This window comes from Cygnus atratus, chromosome 1 (genome assembly GCF_013377495.2).
Source record: "Cygnus atratus isolate AKBS03 ecotype Queensland, Australia chromosome 1, CAtr_DNAZoo_HiC_assembly, whole genome shotgun sequence".
Classification (NCBI taxonomy): Eukaryota; Metazoa; Chordata; class Aves; order Anseriformes; family Anatidae; genus Cygnus; species Cygnus atratus.
In genome coordinates this window covers 6920154-6941379 of record NC_066362.1, presented here as the reverse complement: position 1 = coordinate 6941379, position 21226 = coordinate 6920154, and the positions used below count along the sequence as shown (strand labels likewise).

Genomic DNA, 21226 nt, shown 5'->3' with positions numbered 1-21226 from the left:
TCTCCCCCCCAGCCTTTCTCCACCTTTCCCCCCCAGGGTTTTTTTGGGTGCCACCTTTCCCACGTCTCCCCCCCCCATCTCCGTTTCCTTCCCCCCCAGCCCTTCTCCCCCCCCTATTTAGGATCCTTTTGGGTTCCACCTTCCCCCCTCCCCCCCCAAATAACACCCCCAGACCCCCCCCTTCCCCCACTTCTCCCCCCCACCTCCTCACCCCCCCTTTGCCCCTGATATCCCCCCATACCCCCCCCCAGCCGGCACGGCCCCCCCCCAGCGATGCCACCCCCGCTGCCTCCGCTGCTGCTGCTGGGGCTGGCGCTGGGGCTGGGGGGGCGAGCTGGGGCCGGGGGGGCTGCCAGCTGCCGGCCGAGTGGCGACCCCTGAGCGAGGGCTGCCGAGCCGAGCTGGCGGCGATCATCGTCTACGCTCGGGTGCTGGCTCTCCATCCCGATCCCTACGGGGCTTACAACTACCTGCCCTGGCAAAGGGACCCCCCCGCCTCACCCGGTTCCCAGCAGGGCCCGGGGGGGCTTTTTTATTCGGCCGAAATCGAGCTGCTGTGCGACCAGGCGTGGGGCAGCATGCTGGAGGTGCCCGCTGGCTCCCGGCTCAACCTCACCGGCCTCGGATACTTCTCCTGCCACTCGCACACCGTCCTGCAGGGCTACTCCTACTTCTTCTTCCTCCGGTGAGTGCCGGGGTTGGGGGGCCGGGGGGGTCCCGCTGCTGGAGGGGATGCTCCAGGACCAGGGAGGCGGAGGGGGTGGGGGGGGTCGCAGCATCCCATCCTTCAACCCCAAAACCGACCCAGAGCAGAAGAACCCAGCAATGCGCTCCCGATGCAGGCTGAGCCGCTGCCCTCGGGTTTTTATTATTTTTATTTTTATTTATTTATTTATTTATTTTAAGGGCAGGGCTGCTCTCCGGCGCTGGAGCGGGGCCAGCCGCCTGTTCTGCGAAGTTTGGCTCCGGGGTTTGGGAGCGATCCCCAAATAACGCACCCGGAGGCTTTCTCCCGCCTCTCCCCAACCCCGGCCAAATCCCGACCCCGGGCTGATCGAAAGAATAAGAAAAATAAACCGCGATGTGGGAACAAGGCTTCGCCGTGACCTTTCAATCCAGAAGCATTTGCGAAGTATTACTCAGTGGCTTGTTTCGAAATCCTTGGTATATTCTTACACTGGGTGTGTAGCAAAACACATTCTGATGCTGTCCAGTGCTCGCTCGGAGGCAGTGTCTTTAAGCACGTTTTACACAAGTTATTTATTGACTGCTTGAAGGAGTCCTTAAACCCGGGGATCAAGGGCAAGGCAATGCATGTTCAGTAGGAACCCAAGGCCAAAATATAGACGTGCCGTGTAGATTCGGGGGTTCGTTTTTATCACAAAGCAGCAGATATCAGTGCTAGGTCTGTACTGCTGCTGTCCGGCCAAATATCCCGGGGTGGAAGTTGGCAGCCAAGTGCCAGGAGAGCCACACTCCGCCTGTCCGTGCAACTTTTGGTGGCACTTGTTTCAGCCAGGAGGGTGACTTCTGCAGGAGAGAAACCAAAATCCAGCCTCACAGCGGGCCGCCCGTGTGGTTTGTGTTTCAGCATGGATGAGAATTACATCCTCCTGCCGCACGGCGTGAACTTCCAGGAGGCGATTTTCCCGGACACGCAGGAGAACCGGAGGATGTTTGCCAGCCTTTTCCAGTTCTCCAACTGCTCGCAGGCGCAGCATGCCCTGAGCTTCTCCAGTGACTGGGAGATTCAAGAGGACAACCGGGTAAGGGATTTACTTGTTCTCCAGTTTTCTAAGTGGGCGCAGGCATTTGCATATCATTTGTAAACGTATGTATGTATCTATACTTGCTTTGGCCAACCTGGATTTTGGGCAGCCTGGTCTGGTGAGAAGTGTCCCTGTCCATGGCAGGGGGTTGGGGCTGGGTGATCTTTAAGGTCCCTTCCAACCCAAGCCATTCTGTGACCCAGTGATTCTTATTCTGTTCCGTTGGAGGTATCACTGTGCCAAATTACACACTGCTGGGGAGATGTTCTGTTTTCTGTGTTGGCTCTTAAATTTCCTGTGGACCTGAGCTAAGCTTGGTATCAACCTGTCCATGAGCAGCAGGTTGGGAACCAGCCCTGTCTGTTCTCCTGTCCTGCTCTGACCAGGTTTTGCTGTTTGCAGACCCAATACCTTGACTTCAGGTGGAAACGTTTGGGAATAGAGCTTTGCTTTTTTGCTCCTGTGCTCATCTCAGGTAGTGAGAGCTGTGCCCTTGTCTTGACCATGGCAGATTTGGGGCATTGTTCTTTCCCAGCTCCACACAGCAACAAAAACATCTGCTAAACTAATTGCCCAAAGCTCCCTTCGTAGCTGCTGGGGTAACACAAAAGACTCTTGAGGGCATGGTTTAACTGAGCCATGCCAGCACCTGCCTCAGAGCAGGCTGAATGAAGTTCTTCTTTCTCCTCCCAGGGGAGACCACCACAAGTAATTCACCCTCTAGGCGATCCTCCCTTAAGTACATTTTTAGCACGGGAGGTCCACCGGTGCCCATTGCCAGTGGTTTCTGAGCTTTATGGGGCTGCAGTGTTTGTAATAAAGGCAGGCTTTTACTAAACACTTCCTTGGCAGTGGGGAGCAGCCTGCAGTTATGTGTGTGCCTGTTCTGGATGTGCATCCACGCTTCCGAAAGTGGAACTTGGAGACTTCTTTCTGTTAGTGCCAGACCTTGTTTTATGCAGCTGGGGGTTTCCACTGGTAGCTGAGAACCTTTTAAGCACCCCTTTAGGTCAGGGTGGACGGGGCACGCGTCATCGCTCGCGTCTCCTGTGGATCCCTGCAAGGCACAATATTTACGTGCGGCAGCAGCAGCTCTGGTGGCTTGCTTGGGAAGGAGCTGAGCAGCAAACCCAGCCTTTCCCCCCACGAGCTGCCCGACCACCCATGTGCGAAGCTCGAGCTGCTGTTTTGCCACCTGGCCAGCAGCACGACGGGCATGACCCCAGTCCGTGGGATGCCCTGAGAGCACCAGTTTTCCCATCATTGATATTTCAGGGTGTCCTGGTTTCAGTTAGGACAGAGTTAATTTTCAGAAAAGGGGGAATGGTGATGCTCAAGTGTACATTTTCAGCTAAATGTAAGGGAACCTGTGGGTTGGTGCTTATTTATGCCAGCAGTACATTTCACCTGTTAACTGGAAGGGAAACCACGAGGCAGAATCCTCCAGGGCAGGCTGGAGCAACCTAGAGAGCATGAACCAAAAGTGCCTTTCAGCTGCTGCGCTACATGACCCTGCGCAGCTGCGAGCAGATTAGGGGGGGAATTACAGCTGGGGCTGGGGGGCTTTAAATACTTCGGCACACACCCGTCAAGGGAATAAATTCGGCCCTACTGACGGCTGCTTTGTCTCCCCACTGCTTCCTTTAGCAATGAAAAGTAAACGCTTCCTCTGCACCAGTTACAAAAATAGTTCAGGCTGACTGTGCTCCCATTCAGCCCCAGCATCTGTGCTCCCATTTTGGGAGATGGATAGGAATTGCGTTAGGAATTCGCTTCTCCTTCTTGCAAGTGCTCCCCGCATCTTCCCAATGCGGAAGCCTGCATCCAGGGTGCAGCTCTGGTTAGGGCTTTGCTCCTTGTTTTGCCATGTCACATCTTGTGGTGACTTTCCTGCATCTGCTTGCTTCAGCTGTTTGCATCCCACCATGGCGCAAACAATTTCCACTTCCAAATGCACTCTGTGAACATGATTTGGAGAATTATTTATTGGAGCTTTTTGAATAATGGGCTTTTAGGGGGCCTGGGGACACCAAAGGGGTTCTGTGATGGTGTCAAGTGGTGGAGATCTTACACAGATGGTGGAGCCCATGCAGTAGTGAGGTGGCAGGGATCTTGCTAGCTGTCTCTTGACATAAATGCCTGGTAAAAATCATTCATGAATGTTTTGTGAATACAGAGGGAAGAGATGGATATGCTGAGATCCTCAGACCAGAAGGTGAAGGTCTGGTTTAGGAGCTAGTAGCTAAGGTCCTGCCTTTGGGTCCTGGAACATCTTCAAAAGCACTCTGTCAAAAAGCAGCCTGGCCCTAGCAGGTTTGGAAGTGATGAAATCTTCTTCCAGCTGGATCCTGTACTCCAAAAGACTTTTTTTTTTTTTTTTTTCCTGTGCTCCTTGCATGCAGCCAGCCTCACTGGGGCTGTCCCACGGGGTGAAACCAGGGGAACACCGACGGCTCCTTCTCCTCCTCCTGGCTGCTGTGCCTGACACTTGGGGAAGAGGATGGAAAAGAGAGCGAGTAGATGTGTGGGAAACCCTCGGTGCACTGACACAGTAAAGAGATGCAGAGCACAGGAAAACCTTTTAATTTTCGGAAAGCCCCTGGGCACGTGGGAAAAGGAGGCCAGACCCCAGGCGCGTCTTGTTGGGGATAACACATTCCTCCTCTCGGGCTGCTACTGCTGCTGGAAGCTGATTCCAGCTGCGTTTTTAAGCCCCTTGCAATCTGGGCTGAGGGCCAGACGCTGCTTTCCACGGTTTTCCAATAACCCCACAGTCTCATAAATTCACTCAGGTGCCTGTTCTGGCCACTCTGGAGAGCAACAGTAGCTCAAGCTGTCCTTTCTTTAGGCACTTGCGTGTTGGCTTCCAGGCTTGTAATTAACAGGGCCTCGTTCTGACTTTTCTCACAGCCTCTTAGCGATGTTTGCAGACCTCCTGCTTCGCTTAGGTTTGCTGCTAGGTTGCTGCCAAAGCCCCGAGTTCCCATCGCAGCTCTGGGCTTGGGGCTGTAACAAGTCACTGCCACTTCTCTCTCTTCTGTTTAAAGCTTAAGAGCTGATGTTGGTGGAGATAATGGCATAGGAACTCCCCTTCTTCCCCTTGGAGTTATGGTTTCGGTCAGTTCTTCCCACCCTCCCTCCCCTTTGAGAGCTGCAGCATTTGCCTATAAAAGGAATCTTGCAGTCACAGCAGTTTCCTTTAATAAGGTGCTTTTATTAAAGAAAGGACCAATTAAGGAGTAATAAAAACCTGATTAAAATTCTTAAGAGCTCCCTGTTTGTACCCAAGCCTCACGTCGGTGCCCTGAGGGAGGACCTGCAGACTCATCAAAGAGTTTGCAAGGTTTGGCAGCCTCCTCACCAGCCATGCCAGGCTGCTGTGCTGGCCAAGGCACAACCTCCGGCTCCCTTTGGGCTCTAAAAGTGCCCCAGGGGCCTTTTTCCTTTACCCCCTGCTTCCCGCAGTGCCTCCGGCATTGCTCACAAAGCTTTGTCTGCCACCCAATTTTCTCTGTAGGTCGGTGCAGCCAGCAGCACTGGTGTTGCATTGCTGAAAGCTTTGGATGCTTTTAGGGAGCAGCCTTGTGACCTCCTTTCTTTTTTTTTTTTTTGCAAAGTGGATTGGGACTGAAATCCTGGCCCCGTGTAAACTTCTACATTTCGATGCAAACAAAGGTGGTGGCTCACATTTCCCCTGACTCGGCCTGCTGCAGGGTTGTACAGTCTCTTGAATGAGACCTTGCTGCTTTGTCTGCACAGGAGGGATTATACCACAGTGACTTGAGGTCTGGTTTGTGGAGGTGTCAAATGCCCTTGTGTATGTGTCAAACTACTTGTTATTCAAAAGAATTTCAGCTCCTAGTTTTGTCAACAAGCTGATAGGGAGGCTCAGTCTGTTGGCCTCCATTTCAGCTTGTTGGGAGCTCTCTGGGCAAAGCTGCAGAGATGCTCGCAGCCTGAGGCCATGCAGCGCTTGCTTTGCAGGGCACCAGGTGAGCTGCGAGATGACCCCATGTGCATCACAACAAGGGAGTTAACAGCAGCATGTCAAACTGACCATGAGCTACTGAGAGCACTGGCACTGGTGATAAAGCCCACGGAAGCTAAGGAGCCCAATAACTTCCATTAAACTTGTCGAGGTTGCAGGGGAAGACTTTATCTTTCATCTAGTCTCCCTCCATGTGTTGCCTCTCCCCCTCTCAAGCATCAGATCCAAGGTCATGCTGCTACTTCAGTTGAATTACACTGTTCTCACATTCTGGGAGACCTTCAGAGATTTATTTGGGTAATAATAAAGCTTTTAGGAGGATAGTCAGTGTCAATAATAAGAAAGGTAATTAGCTTTTTAGCAGGCAGTCTACAAATAACTGCATAGCATCCTTGGGTCTTCCTCTCCGGCGGCATTTTGGCTGCTGTAACAGGTACCCGATGACCTAATTACAACACCGGCAAGGCTTTGGAGCAGCTAAAAAGGGAACCGGATAAGAAAAGTGATATAATTGCATAATTGGCCTTCCCATTATTATGCAAAGCGAAAATTAAATTAAATGGCATTCTTCCTCTGCGGAAGCAGAGGAAATAGTTTCAGAGCTATTTGTATTTTAGCAAAGACCATGTGCACGCACCGGGAGCCACTGGGTCGGATCACTCCCTGACCCCATCCCTGGGCAGCAGTGCATTTGCAGCCTGTTTCTTGCCCCGATGATCTCAGCTGGGCGGATGATCATGGCTCACATTCAGACACACTTCATAAGACCATGAGGGCATGGAAAAACAGCAGCTTCTACAAATGCTCTTTGGGCTACCAGAGAAGGTTTTGCATAATATTTGCCATCAGGACCTGTTTTGATCCCTTTCCCCAGGTGACTGGCATGGGGCTGCTGCTACCCCAGAGAGAGGAAAAGAAGAGGAAAAGCTGGGGAAGTCTCCATAATTTTTCTGACCTCTCTGATTTTGAGTCGGAACAGTAATTAAATAGTATCATGGCTAGAAAGTGTGGATGGGTACCTGCTGGAGAGATGCTCTCTGCCAGAGTTGGGTGCAGGGACCAGGACTCTTCCTGCTGTGGCTGAGATGAACACAGGGAGTGCTAAAGGTGACCCCTCTACAGATATCATGCAAAGCATGGGCACTAGAAAAACTAGCTGATAACAGTTTTCACCTTCAGTTACACTGAAGCATCCAGGGTACTCAGTGACAAAAAAAATAGAAAAAAAAAAGCAGCTTGCTTTTTTTTTTTTTTTTTTTTTTCTCTTTTATAAGGTATGAGCTTCTGCTCTTCCAGTTTCCTCTCTGCTCTGGGTGCTGGGAAAGGAATTGGAGGACTGGAAAGGGCAGGTCATGGGCAGACTCTTGGCATGCCCTTGAGCATGGTGTGCTGGACACTGAACCTGGTCAGCCACTGAGGTCTGGCTTGCTTGAGACAGTTTTCTTTAACTCCCACTTACTGGCCTTCTGAGTTTGCTTGTGGCATGAGCTGCACAAGGGATCCTCCCTTTCCTGGCCCTAAGGACTAGGAAATAGAAAATATTCTCACTTTAAAGCACTCCAACGTGGCAAAGGCAGGGCAAAATGACCTCAAAGTCAATAAAAATAAGGTCCAATAAATAGAAGTTTGATTTTTTTTTTTTTTACATTAGGTTTCTTGCCCTGCCATTTGTTGGAAGAGTTGTTGTTCCATCAGCCTGATAGCATGATAGAAAGTGCACATCACTTCTAGGTTATTTTATTAATGATTTACAGTGCCTTCGTTTTCCTCCCAGTAACCCACCCCGAGTGTAACCCGTTCCTAAAATCTGTGTTTGATTTGAATACTCAAGAGCAGTATTAGATGAGATGGAGAACTGCTGAAAAGTGTATGGGATGAGGGGAGATGACGAGACAGTTGATATATTTGCGTAACATCCCTGAGAGCCTTTCAGCGTGGAAATGGCATTGACTCATTTCCAAAACTTCCCACCCATCCTGTGGTAGTGGATTTTTAAGGGTGTGATTGGCAGCTCGCTATCAGTTTTCTGTCTTCTCACAACCACACAGGCTGAGAAAATAGAGAATAAAAGATCATGGAAAAGTACAAAATAGTCTTATCCACGGGATGTTTCCATTGCATATGGTCTTATATTTATAGCACCTAGAAAGTGTTCTGAATGTTTCCAAAGATGGAAAGAGGGAAATGTCTCCCTTATTAGGGTGCCTTACAGAGGCACCTTATTTCTTTATCAGGAGGCAGCTTGGCCTCTTGCTGTCATACAGCACAGGAGGGTTGACCTGTGGTAGTGTGTGAGAGCCTCAGTTATGATCGGTCTCAGTTTGGGGCTGAAAAGAGAGCTTTTCCCTAGCCCTGAACTCTTTCTGTGACTAAAAGGGAGCTGCTGAGGGGAGGCCCCCACTTTGCACCAACATGGGTTCAGGACAAGGTGAGGAGAGTCCCACATCATTGTCCCAGCTCCTGGCGGAGGAGTATGGACCAACTTGCTCCTATCAGCACGTGCATGTTACTCCAGAGCACAGCTGTCTCTGACCTATGCACCTCAAAGTGTGTGATATCCAGACAAATATCCTGTTTCCAGTCTGCAGGGCAAGGAGACACCTGGGCAGCCATGGGTATGTGCGTGCATGTGCCTCTGAAGGCAATCCTTCCAGGAACTGGTGATGAGCGGACACCCACATGGCTCCAGGCTGCTTTTAATTATCCAGAGCCACGCTTTCAAGAAATTCTGTCTGCCAAAGGCACGAAATCGCTCTGGATTTCATGGCATGAGGCTATGTGCTGCTGTACACGAGCAGGCCTTGGGCCCTGAGCGCAGCATGAGATTTCAGCTCTCGGCCTGGTCCTTCTCCTTCAGGGTGGGAGACTGCTGCTGGCCGTGGAGGTGGCTGTAGGTGGTGGGGCTGAGCTCTGCACATCAAGGGACACAAACACAAGGTCTGAGGGACCCCGGTGTCCTTCCTGCCTTCTGCAGCCAAGGTTGTGGGGAGCCTTGCCCCCTCAGTGCTGTACCCCTGGGGCTCCGAGCCCAGAGGTGATTGAAGGCCCTGTGGTGGTGCCATTGAGCACGAATCCTGCCACAGTGTTTGCTCAGCTGGACAAGGACATTTTTTTTTTTTTTTTTTTATTTTGAGCCCCTATCAAGTGGTCTCTTAGCCAAGGGCAGAACCAATGTGTTTCCTGTGGTGTAAGAAGGATGCAGCAACCTGGATGAGGCCAGCTCCATCGTGCGTGGCATCGGCAGAATGTCACTGCCGTGGTCTCAGGGCAGCTAGGAGAGGCAGGAATTTGTTGAGCTGGTCACGTTCCCTCTGTGCTAGCAAAAGGTTCGGGAGAGGCCGGGTTGAGAGATACCTCCTGCTGGGGAGGGCAGTGGGAAGTTTGAAGCTACCCCATAAGCACCCACATGTAACGGTGGGGAAGAAGCAGTTTGCTCAGGAGGCCTTCAGCACTGCTTGGCATTTGCAGGCGAGGCAGAAAGTTTGTGCAAAGGTACCATTTGCTTTATTGTAGCCACACCTTGCTGAATATGCTATTAAAATTTGCATAATGAAACAAATCTGCTGCAAATGCTTTGCTCACCTGGAAGAAGAGAGGAGAGGAGGGGAGGGGAGGGGAAAAAAGGGGAGGTGAGATATTAGCAGAAGCACCATTATTTTTGTATGAATCCCAGCTGTGTTTGGAGCCACTTTTACAATGACATAAGAAGCAATCCCCACGCAAATTGCTGCCCTGTCTGGAGGGGATCCTTTTTACTTCCCACCTCCCATGCAACAGCAGCACTGTAGTGAGACATGGAAATCTCCCTCCATACCCTCTGGAGATGACACTGGCATGACACAAGCAGTGACAAGAAGATATGAGGAGACCAAGGCTGACTTTGGTCCCTTGTCTCCTTCACCATGTGTGAACATTTCAGTGATTCCTCTGCTTTTCAGTCCTCCGACTCACAGCCTCTCCAGTATGGGAAGGGGAAGGTCTGTGCCCTACTGCAGATGGACTGGGAAGGCTGAAAGCACCTGGTGGGTGAGGGGAGGCACCTGGTGGGGCCTTGAGCAGTTACTGGAGCTGGGACCTGAAGAGATGTGGGGCAACACGTATTTCAAAGCGCTTGTGTCCACATCCAAATCACCCTCCTCAACACAGGTTTCTGTAGGCAAGGTGCTCCCTGGGATATCCCTGACTGCCAAGGAGGAGGGTTAAGGCCTGTGTTCCTGTAGGGTGGGTGTTTTATCCTATGAACCCAAAGAAAACAGAATCTGTGGCCCAGAGAAGCAGATAATTTTTTTTTCTTTCTTATTTGTTTTTGTCCTTTTTGAGCCAGTTGTACTTATTATTCATACTTGTCCCATGATTTTTCAACCGTACACAGTGACAGTACCAAGTTAGCCTGAGAATAGAGTCAGCCCAATTATGGGAGCCACCAAGACCTTCTGTACATCTGTGAGTCTGTAGACATGTTAAGTATTCTTGCGTGTGCAAATCCATGTTTTGTGTAGCTGAGCAGTCAAGAAGGATGATTTATGGGGTCCAGGGCCAGCAGTCCTGGGCCAGGGTCTGTTTGTGGTCCGTACACTGGTCCGGCTGTGGTCAGGGCCAGACTTTGGTTTAGCTGCTGGCCACAGTCAAACTTGAATGCAGGCAGAAGACTTTCTTTCCACTTCTGTCGCTCCTGATGCACCTGTGAGATGGAGAAAATGTTTACTGAAATCAACAATCGCGAAAATCCAGCTGGCAGCTGGCAGACGGGACACCTGTAATACTGCCTGTAACCGGATCAGCCATTGTGCCTTGAAGGGAGATGAAGTCTTTCAAATGGGGACATATTTTCTCCCAGCTCATGCATTTTGATGTTTATTTTCATGAAGGGCAAGCCAAGTTGGCTCCGAGGCAACGGTAGCTCGAGTCCCTAATGGAAGATGCAGACGGAGCTTTCTAAAGCCCATCCTGCCTCGACCAGCCAAGTGCTTTTCCAAATTCCCCAGGAGAAGCATCCTTGCCCCGTGGCACTTGGGCAGGAGCAGCCACGTGGTTGCAGGTTTGGCTTTGCTGCCAGCCTGGAAGCACACAGCTAATGCGAAGTGACAAAACAGAACGTCTGTTTTGGGGGGGACTGGGAGGGTTTTGGTGTGGCTGATTGCAGCTAGTTGCTGCCCAAATCACTGCAGGTGCCTCTGGCAGCTGGCGCAGGGGCTGCCTCCTTTCACTGCCCCAATTAAAGTGTTTTTTTTTGGAAGGATACTATTACAACTTCAGTCCAGTTATCTGTAAAATGAATGCCAGTAGGAAAAAAACACACAGAAGGAGAAGCAAGTTTCCATGACATTGTGTAATGTGAAAGGGAAATAATACAGCTAGAAAGCCAGGTCTGAATTTCTGCCCAAGAAACTTAAAAGCAAGAAGTCAAAAAATATATTTCCTGAGATCTGAAAGCCTTTAATGGACTTGTTCTGCAGTATTTCTGTGTTTCCTGCAGAAATCAATGGGGAACCAGCAGAAATTCTAGCTACTGCAAGAGGAAATGTCACTGCAGTGTTTCGAGATGAGAAAAGATGTGAGACAAAAACATAAGCTAGTATGTAGATACTTTCATCCTCAAAGCAACTCATCTCTATTCGCTGTGCAAGTGTGGAGGGAGAACTATTCCTGTTCTGTGGATTGTAAAAATGAGGCAGGTAAAATTGGTTGTGTATCCTAGTCCAGTGGAGTCAATTCTCTTTGACCCAGGATTTATCCTCAGTAAGATTAGAAACAGAAGTCTGAATACTTTTCTATCTTTTAACTTTTAACTGATTTGTCTAATTCTTACTCAAACCAAAGCATGTGGCTGGAATGAAACCTGACTTACTTCTTCAGGTGGATGGTGACACATCCTTTTCATTGCCTCAAAATGCAATGAGTTTGTCACCTCCATTAATCTTCAATGTAAATCTTTTTTGGAGCACGTTCAGTTGTTTGGCTTGCTTTTGGTCTTTCCAGAGCCTTTACACAGGGTCTGAACACAATTATGTTCTCCTGGATGTTTTTGATTATATTTTTTTTTTTATTGTGGAAAAAATTCAGCTAGTTGCACAACTGGATGGTAGTTGGGGAGAGAAAGGAAGAAAAGTCAGAGTGGAGGAACAGCTTGTACTGATGCTGGCCGAGGATGCGAATAGAAATTCAAATGATATAAGTCCCCATTTCCATTGCATGAGGAAAACATCCTGTTTCGGTCTCTGAAGCATGAACATAACAGCCACATCCACTGAAAATCTGTTTTGCTGTCAGCAGGAAAGCTCTTTTCTACCTAAAAGCACCATTTTGGGGTGTGGAGGTGGAGGCATAATGAGGAGGGGACTTAGTGATAGCACCTGTGGATGCCAGCCCATGCTCTGAGGTCTCAGAAGGGTGGATGAGAGGTGCTGAGAATTTATTCCTGGTCTACAAAAGATGTCTTAATGTGGGAATCTCCTTGTACATGGTTTATCTGTGGGAAGGAAGCAGGCAGCTTATTTTTGTTGTGCGTTTACCTCTGTTGGAGAGGTAGCTCTAAGCAGAGACAAAAAAATGAACAGGTATAAATAAGAGAAAATATTAAAAAAATAAATAAATAAAAAGGAAATGGGGACATAATCCACTGAAATCTATAACCAACTGATATGGTGAAACCTCCATCATTTACAAGGTTTGGTTCGAGCTGGGAGTGGGGCTGTTGCTTGGAAGAAGACTCTCTCCTTTTGCTGCCTGCCTCTGCAGGAAGATCCATTGCATGGCTCTGGGGGGGACTATTTAAGGTTTCAGTGTGCTCTGTCCCTATCCACTTCTCATTCCCACTGGTGTTACAGCAGTGTCTTGTCCCCTTGGAAGAACATTTAGATCCCCCTGAGCAGCCCCAGGAGGTAGCCTCATCCACAGCCCCTCCATCTGCAGATTCTCAAAGATAACCTGGAGGCAAATTTTTTTAGCAGTCACTTGCAAATTCCCTGAGCCCTGCAGACAGCTAGAGTGATGCTGGACATGACAGCAGATGTTCAGAAAAGTCTGTGGATTGGAAACAGTTTTAAGAATACCCATGGAAGGGTTGTTGCTGCCATCAGTGATTCTGGTTCTGCCTTTTATGTGGTTTAGGCTCAGGCACTGGCTGGCAGCACGTTTTGTCTGAGTTCAGGGAACACTTCATGATTTGTCCCTTAAAATCTTAATTGAGCCTGTGTTTTCTTAAGTCTCAGTTTCAAAGGACAGGGAACAAATGTGATTTTTGGTTCTTTTCCCAAAAGAATGCAGAACTCAGATTAAACGTATCCAGGAAATAGTAATTTATGCTCAAATCTTTCCTGCTGCCATAAAAATGGCTCAAAAGCACATCTAGTGACAAAACCCTCTTATATTTGACCCGTGTCTAGAAGCAGCTAAAATACTGCTGTGAAATGTCCTGGAGCTTCCAAGTTAGTGGCACTCAGGAGCTGCTGGAGTGCATCCTGCTTTGTATGGATGGTTGCTGCTTTACAGACGTTAAAGATGTGCTGTGGCTCCTTCCATTACAGCAGCAGCACCTGGGGCTAAACACACATCAGGGCTAAAAACAAAATCCCAAACCCTGAGGGATTTGTCTCCTTGTTCTGTGTCCGGACTTCAGGATCAGCCTCGGGTTTGGTTTCTGCTCATTGTCAGAAACATCTGAAATGGGAGAAGCCTCCCCCTGGTCACCGCTAACGAAGTGGTGTTCATCGTGCTCTGATAATTACATTTGCTGTGGTATTTACAGCATTTCCTATGTTTTCAAATGCAGAGATCTCAAGCTTGCCCAGGGCTAATTGTGTACTCTGACCTGCTCCTAAACCCAAGTGTAACTTTAAATATTAACATACCATTGGTGGTGTCCAGGTTTGGTCCGAACCCCATGCTGGGGATGCGGATATGGCAGCATCGATCTTAGTTCTCAGTATTCATCAGGGACAGTATCTTGTCCCTTCCCCTACAGATCCCGGGGAATTTTCTTTCTTTCCTTTTTCTTTTCTTTTTTTTTTTTTTCCCCATCCTGGAAAGAGGCCGGCAGTCCTCGAAGGCAGCAGCACAAGCACCCAGAGTGGGGAAGGGAAGGAGACAAGCTCCCTATCTAGCTAAAAGAGGATTCAGAGCAATTTGGAACCCCAAGAACAGAACAAAGGTCATTGCAAGCTTGTCCTGTGCTTTCATGGAGAGGTTCATCTCTGCCTACCCTGGTAGGTCACCAGCACCAAGCAGATGTTCAGATGTGGTATTCTGCTATTTAACATCTTAGAAACATGGTTCCAATTAGCATAACATGCCTTTTTCTTAAGTAAGGGAAACCACTAAAAGAACAAAAGCATTTTTTTTTCTTTTTTTCTTTTTCTCCACCCTCAAGCCCGGAAGGTTGAGATGAGGCCAGCTGGATGTCTCTGGCATTTCCACCCCTGGGTGGGAATCAGTGGCAAGACTGAGACGCTCACCTTTATGGGAGCAATTATATTGCATGAAGCAGGTGCCTGTGGTCACTTGAGGTGCCCTAGGAGATCTCAGGGAGCAAGCACTAGACCAGGAACAGTAGGAAAGCTTCTGCTCACCTGAACATCACCTTCTGCACTGGCAGCTTGGAGACCACATGGACATTTCGGGTGGAACTAGGTGGGCAGGAACTAGGTGTCACAAGGTGGGCAGCTGAATCCTGCTACTGAGCAGTGCATACAGAAGAGTACAGAGAGAAATAGAGGTGTCTGCTTTAGGACAAGCTGAGCAGTCGTTTGTGGTCCTCTGACGGTATCTTTGGCTCACTAAGTTGTCCAAGAAGGAGCTAGACACCTTGTTTGGGCTCCAGATCTCCACTACTGTGAAAACTCTGATCTTCTCTGTAAACAGCTACCTGTTGATATCTAAACTGGAGTGTCTTTTTTTCTGAGCTGAAACCTCTCCTGTGATTTATTAAGCCTTTTAAATAAAAACCGATATTAAAGTGACAATTAATTAATGTGGCATTTTGTGTCAAGAAAGACACGTCAGGGACTCGTATGAGTCCTAAGTGAAAAGGCTCCACTGAAAACCATTACAGGAAGTGCTTGGTGGCTCCGTCCTAGAGATAAAAACTATTTCTGATGATGAGCTCCAGATCTGCAGTGCCAGAACCACCAGACCCTCCTGTGTAGTTGTACAGCTTCTGTCATATCTGAGTGTGGTGAAAAGGTAGAGGTTTGAGTGCTTCCAAAGCCAAGGTCTTGAATACTTATCAAGGTCTAATGGTTTCTGCAGGACAAGGGGACTGGTCCAAACATCAGGACTGGTCCTTCCCCTGCCCCAAGTTGTGCTTGCAGTCTCAGCTGCACTTGGTGTTCCTGTCTTCTTGTCTAGAGCAATGCAGTGATTTGGAAATCCATGCCCAGCATAATATGTGAGTTGGAAGGGACTGATGTGGTCCTGCAGCATTTATGCCACACAACACCCTACCCATGACTATGGCTCTATCTCACCATGTGCTTTTTTGCAGCATAAAATGGTCCTGAGCTTAGTTTCAGTGTGTTCTGGTAAAGACCAGAGCTTGAAGCAAGCACCGCAGCCTGCCCAGAGTCCTCCTGTGTGTGATGCTGCGTGGAACAGGTGGCTTGAATTTGCCTAGAGCTTATGATGCATTTTGGAGCCTTTATCTTCTAGCTTATAAAGCCTTTTGGATAAGAATTGCCGAATGCTTGTAAGACGTTGAGTTTTATTTTGCGGATTTAAATCCAATATTCTAAATTGCTTTAAAGCAATTCCGTGGGTTTTGAAATTCCAAAACCCCTGCCCCTGCTTTTTTTAAATGCCTGCGGTCAATTGCAGACTGATTTAGGAAATGGTGCAAAATGTGTAAATGGCTTTATTTACAAAAAGAAAAAAAATCAAAATGGTGTTAGGAGAAGAAAAAAAAAAAGGATGCATATATTAGCAATACTTTACCAAAAAGGAACAGTATGTTTGACCACAGAAAGCCTTAGACTCCAAAGCTTGCAGTAACACTCAGAATAAGCTTTCTAATCCAGGTAACACTGTTGGAACCATCATGTAAGACGACCTTTTACTTGGGGCTCTTTGAATTACTTCAACAAAGATTTTTAGGGCTCTTTCTATTTGATCTCCAAGCATATGTTGTAGAAGGGGCTTTGATCATACATTTTGCATATATTTTATGTTTCCCTTTGCCCTCAACTGGGCATCTTTCTTGAGTGCTTTTCTGGAGGAGTTTCTCTCCCTGCTAACAACAGTGGGATCGGGAGGAGACCAGCCTTGTCCACCGAAGGTCAGCTTTTATCAGTTCCCCTCCCTGGCACACTATCGGCCCTCAGAAATTCCCAGGAGTTCAGGTAAATATTTAACCACCATTACCATGGGCAGATTGGCACGGCTAGGTGAAGCATCTTCCCCCAGGGGATGTCAGGGAAACTCAATGAATAGTTTAAAGGCTGAGATAATCAGGGCTGGGAAATCAATGGAGCTTCATCAACTGAAAAGCTGGCACCCCACCCCTGGTACTGGAGTTTTTGCCTCTCTTTTGTTGCAAATGAAATCATCTGCTTGTGTAGCTATACTCTCATTTGACATGGGAATGGTGATATACTTCACTGATTTAAAAAAAAAAAATATTGCCAGTTGTGGCCTTAAGAAAAAAAAAGTATTAATAAGAGCATGGCAGTTGGGAGCTGTAGATGAACCGAAGAGGTTTTGGTAACAATTTAATCATGTCCACTTCTCCTTCATATGATTCATTGCTGAGGGACCCAACTGGGGCCTTCTGGAGATGGAAGGCTGTGTCGGGGACCTTGTTTATCACTGTTTGGATGTGCTGGGATAACCTGTTCAGGCACAGTTGCAAACAGCAAACTGCAAAAATCAAAGTCACTCATGTTTCTGAGAACCAGACACGCAAACGTTTACAGGTGGAAATACAACAGAAAATAAGAGTAGGAAACTATCTTTTGTAAATTGCTCTCAAAAGTTTGTGTGAAGGGGACAAGTGTTGAGTTACCATCCGTGAGCTAAGCAAAGCCAGCTTCCAGGCAGTCCTTGAGATGAGTTTGTTGGGAAGCCGGAGGGATGGGTTTTGCTCCGGTGCTAGCAAGGGGTGACTTTAGTGAGCTGCAAGGGATTTTCACAAGTGCTGCTGGGTTGTGCAAGCAGTCACCCCCACTGCATCTCCCAGCTGGTGGCAACTTCCTTCTGGCACCTGCTGCAGGGAGTCTTGCTACCCAGAAGAAAGGTGTCATTCCTCTTTTTGACCCCCCCAACAGCTGATGGCTAACATACCATCAGCTAACATACCATCAGGGTGTCTTCTTGGTCTACTTCTATTAGCCAAAGGAAAAAGTTTAAAGAAAACCTTTGTGTTAGCAGCCAGGGAACTAGCTGAAACAAAGGAGAGAGCTGCCCAGGCAGGAGAAGCTGAAGGAGAAGCTCAAGACATGCTTTGTGGGTGTATATAGGGTGTGCGGTCTTGGTTTTGGATCAGAAAGCACAGGCATTACTGCGGTGCTTGAGAAGAGCAGAATCCACTTGGTGCTGCTTTGGCCGCGTGGGACAAATCTCCCAGTGCAGCCTTCCTCGGCCATGCTGTTCCCATCATGGTGGGAGGTGACATTCAAGGGTTGATTTTTCAAAATGGGGAATAAAAATTCTTAGAATCTTCCTCAAATGCTCCTGTCAAGAGGAAATTTGTAGGAAGTTAAAAATTAACAGCCAACAGTTAGCATTCAGACCTCTCCAGGGACACCACCAAGATTTCACCTTCTGTCTCTTAACATTGTTTGCACTGGCAGAGTCTTGTTCCCCTGCATGATTCCACCCATTTTAAAAAGGGACGCCAGTGCTGTTACTGTTATCCCATCTAACTAGTAAGAAAATGGGAATGGTTGTATTGGATCAGAACAAAGGGTTCTGTGCCAGTTGCCTGTCTCCACCATGGCCAAAGCATCCGTGCCCAGAGACTGTTCCCAGTTCTGCCTTCTGAAATTGACAAAAAACTACTTCCAATTGATGGCAAAGAAGATGGAAGTAAAAAGGAAGGACACAAATTCTGTGGATCAAGAGCAAGCATGACGTGAAAAACAGGTTTCCCATGTCATTGGGCACCTGGGGGGTGCAGCATCAGTACCTAATGTCTTATTATCAGGCAGAGGTGAGCTTCAGTGCTGAAACATCCCTTGCCACCTGCTTGGCTGTGAAAGAGCTGAAATTAACCAATTGTGACAGTTTACTTTTTTTCCATATGCAATGAAAGACTGTCCGCCTTCACCTGCCCCCTTGAAGAAACCCAACAGACATCTAAAGCAGGTATTTAGAGAAAAGAGTATGAAGGGGGTAATGATATATTCCTCCTGATGATCTCCCAGCCTCCCGTGTTATCAGTTCAAGGACTCCCTGGTATGAAGTAGTTTCTATATATTTAATTCTTTCTATATATTTAGTTCTTTCTATATATTTAGTGACTTTGAGTGGATTTATCTTTCATGAAGCTGTTCAGTCTCCTCTTGAAAATCACCCCTGTCTGCTTTGAACCTGCTTCCTACTATATCATCTGACACAGCCAGTTCTGCTGCTGGAAAGTGCTGTCAGTCTCTATTTACTTTCCATGGCACTCATGATTGTGTAGCTCTCTATCCTGTATCCTCTTGTAGCACAGGATCCAAGGTTGCAGACTGTTCTTGATGGTTGAGCCTCAAAGGATGTTGTTTCTGTCCTATCCTGGATGGGAATCAGCTACCACAAATGCTCTGAGATGCAAGGCCACGAGGAATGAGGGAGTGAAGCCCCTTTCCTGCCTGTCTGGGACCTCCCACTGCTATTGCCACAGGGAAATTTCAAAGTTTTGCCTAGACTGCTGAAAGTGCCAACAGGGAAAGCAAATATTTGTGTGTAAGACTTAACCCCAAAAAAGATTAAGTGCAGATGGATGTCAGTGGTGCCAGCAACCTGCGAGAGAAAGTGAAAACTGAGAAGGATGTAAAAACAGAATATGGTGTGGAAAGAAGGAAAGGAAATAAAAAAAAAAGAATAAAATGCAAAACAGATTAGAAGCAAATCAGGAAGAAGGAAAATTTGAACAGGGCTTTTTTGCTTTTGCAAAGAAGGATAGCACCGAGACCAGCAAGAGAAGTACTGCAGCAGACACCCAAGCTGTGTTCATCAGTGTTTGCAGCTTGGGAGGCTCCAAGGGTGAGCACAAAGTAAGTAGGGGGAAGGAATATCAGCACCAGGGATGCAGCTTGGTGGGACACTGCATGGACATTAGATACCTCTGGTAATTGGGAAGAGTCCTGGAGGTGATGAATACCTTACACAGCCTTCAGTTCCCACCTCTTCAGCTCTGGAAGCCAACTGCTAGCCAGGGAAACGGTGAGCTGGGCGAAGAGGTTTGGTTTTGTGAAGCTTGGCCCACTTTCAGTGGGAGGAGAGACATGCAGTTTGGAAAGCATCCGCCTTGGGAAAATCATAAGTGGTAGGGCTGTCTAGACTAGTCATGAAGGTGCGAACAAATAACCAGGCAAGGAGAAGAAAAAAAAAGCACGGTTCCTCGCCTAGATGTAAATTAAGATGTCAGGGGAAAAAAATAAATCAAAGCATCAAAGGATGCAGAGAGAAGACAATCTTAACTGACTTTACTCTAGTGCTGCGAACTCTGTTAACAAGCAGGGGAAATCAGACATGCCCGTTGTTGGACTTGCATGCCACTGCTGGAAGTGGGTGGGAAGGTTTGTGATAGGAATGTTACAATTAATTATTGTAAATCTCTTCTTAACGACCATGCGGGCAGTGTGCAGGTGTGTGCGAGGACCTTGGCAGCCTGACAAAAATGTAATTATTGGTTATGGAGCCAGCAGTGATAGAGAAGCAAGTGTTCTTCGGTGCTTCGTGGATCAGCAAGGTGTTAATTAGCGATTGCTGGAGGCTACCACATTTCCCTGGAGAGGAAAGCAGCACCTCCTTAAACACCTGGATGGAGTGTGGGTGGGAGAGCAGGACTTACCTGGGAGACTGCAATTACAGAGAGGATTTCCTGACTTGGAAATCAAACCAGGAGTTGTGTTACTTTAGATCTTTTTTTAAAAATTATTTTTTAATCTGTGACTGGAAATTGGTAGCAACGCATCCGTATGTAACCCAACTTGAAAGCATTTTTTAGACCCAGGTAGATCATTAATCTTTCCTTTAGTTTGCCAGGGGTCATGACAGATTCCCCATCAGTGAGAAGAGCATTGGATCTTTTTTCTAGGAAAGATATGCACTTGCTTAAGTTGTTCAGTGAGCTCAAGGGATGTCTTTGGACAATTTTGTACAGGAAATCAGATCAGAAGATCAGTTTTATAAACTAATCTGTTTTAAACAGGACTGGTTTTTGTTTCTCTCATTGGGCCATACTGGACCTGAGCTTTCAGCATGTTATTTCTCAGGTATTTTCTAGTCTGGCTAACAAAAATGTGGTTTTCAGGGCCATGCATCACATAGAGAATGCAATATTCTTGCCCTGAAGCCCATCCTTAGTGATTTGCCTCCCTGTTGGCCACAGAAAACCTTGTACAGCCATGATCTCTCACAAGGAAATCCAACCACAGGAATCAAGAAGCAGCCCTGAAAGCAAGGTCAGAAGTTGTCCAAGGCACCATTTTACCACGCTTGACTATAGCTGAAGAGCCAGGGTGAGAAAAAGCATTGCTGTATGGAGGCTGTCTTCTGAAATCATTTCAGAACAGGAGCCTTTTAAAGTTCTCCATCAAATGCAATCAAACACTCTGTAGAGCAGCTTTAAAAACAGGGCAGAACCAAAGGCCGATACATCTCCATCACAGCCGTGACAGCCAAGTAGCGCTTGTCAAGCCTGGGTTCCTTTAAAAACGCACGCTGAGCCTTTCCGTGCTATTAGTGCTGTTTGTTAAGTAGTAAGGAAGTGGGAAAGCACCCAGAAAACTGCTTCAACTCAGCTGATGCTGTGAAGTTAAAAAGAGGAGCAGGAAGAAGCCTGAGGTCTGACCCACCATGGGCTGGGGACGCGGCGGTGCATCGTGCTCCGAGGTGTCCTGCAGCTGTTGAAAGGGATGTTGGAAGAACATCTGTGCACAGCTGTTACAGGGTTTTGTTTTTAGGCTTCTGATGGAAATTGGGAGAGGGATTTTTGAGGTAGTCTTTGGGAAGCTTTTGACTCTGCTGACTACAAGGAGCAAAAGTGCCCCTTAGCACCACATTGCCCTGAGAAACATGGAAAATCCGTAACAGTGTGCTGATTGTAATTTGTCAGAGCAGAGAAGAGGTTTTCTTCCATCTGTGTCCTTTTCCCCTGAACTTGTGCAGGCCTCGCAGATGCTGTGTGTGAATTATTTGTGTGCTGCAGTGCCTATCGTGGTTTAATGCGTAACATACAGGCAGGAAAAAGACTGAGGAGTGCCCAGCTGCGGGTTCTACAGACATGCTTTGTCGTGGCCATTACTGTAACTTCATTGTTCCTTATCTTGGA

At 47.7% G+C, this 21226-nt stretch overlaps 1 protein-coding gene across 1 annotated transcript in view; it reads left to right on the top strand.

Annotated features, from left to right (window-relative positions):
• The first annotated feature begins 273 nt into the window (after positions 1-273).
• CCDC3 (coiled-coil domain containing 3) overlaps positions 274-21226 on the top strand; it is a 39110-nt gene continuing 18157 nt past the window's right edge. Inside the window, 3 exon segments of the mRNA XM_035549524.2 lie at positions 274-340; positions 343-685; positions 1592-1766. Coding sequence (XP_035405417.2) covers positions 274-340; positions 343-685; positions 1592-1766 — 585 coding nt within the window.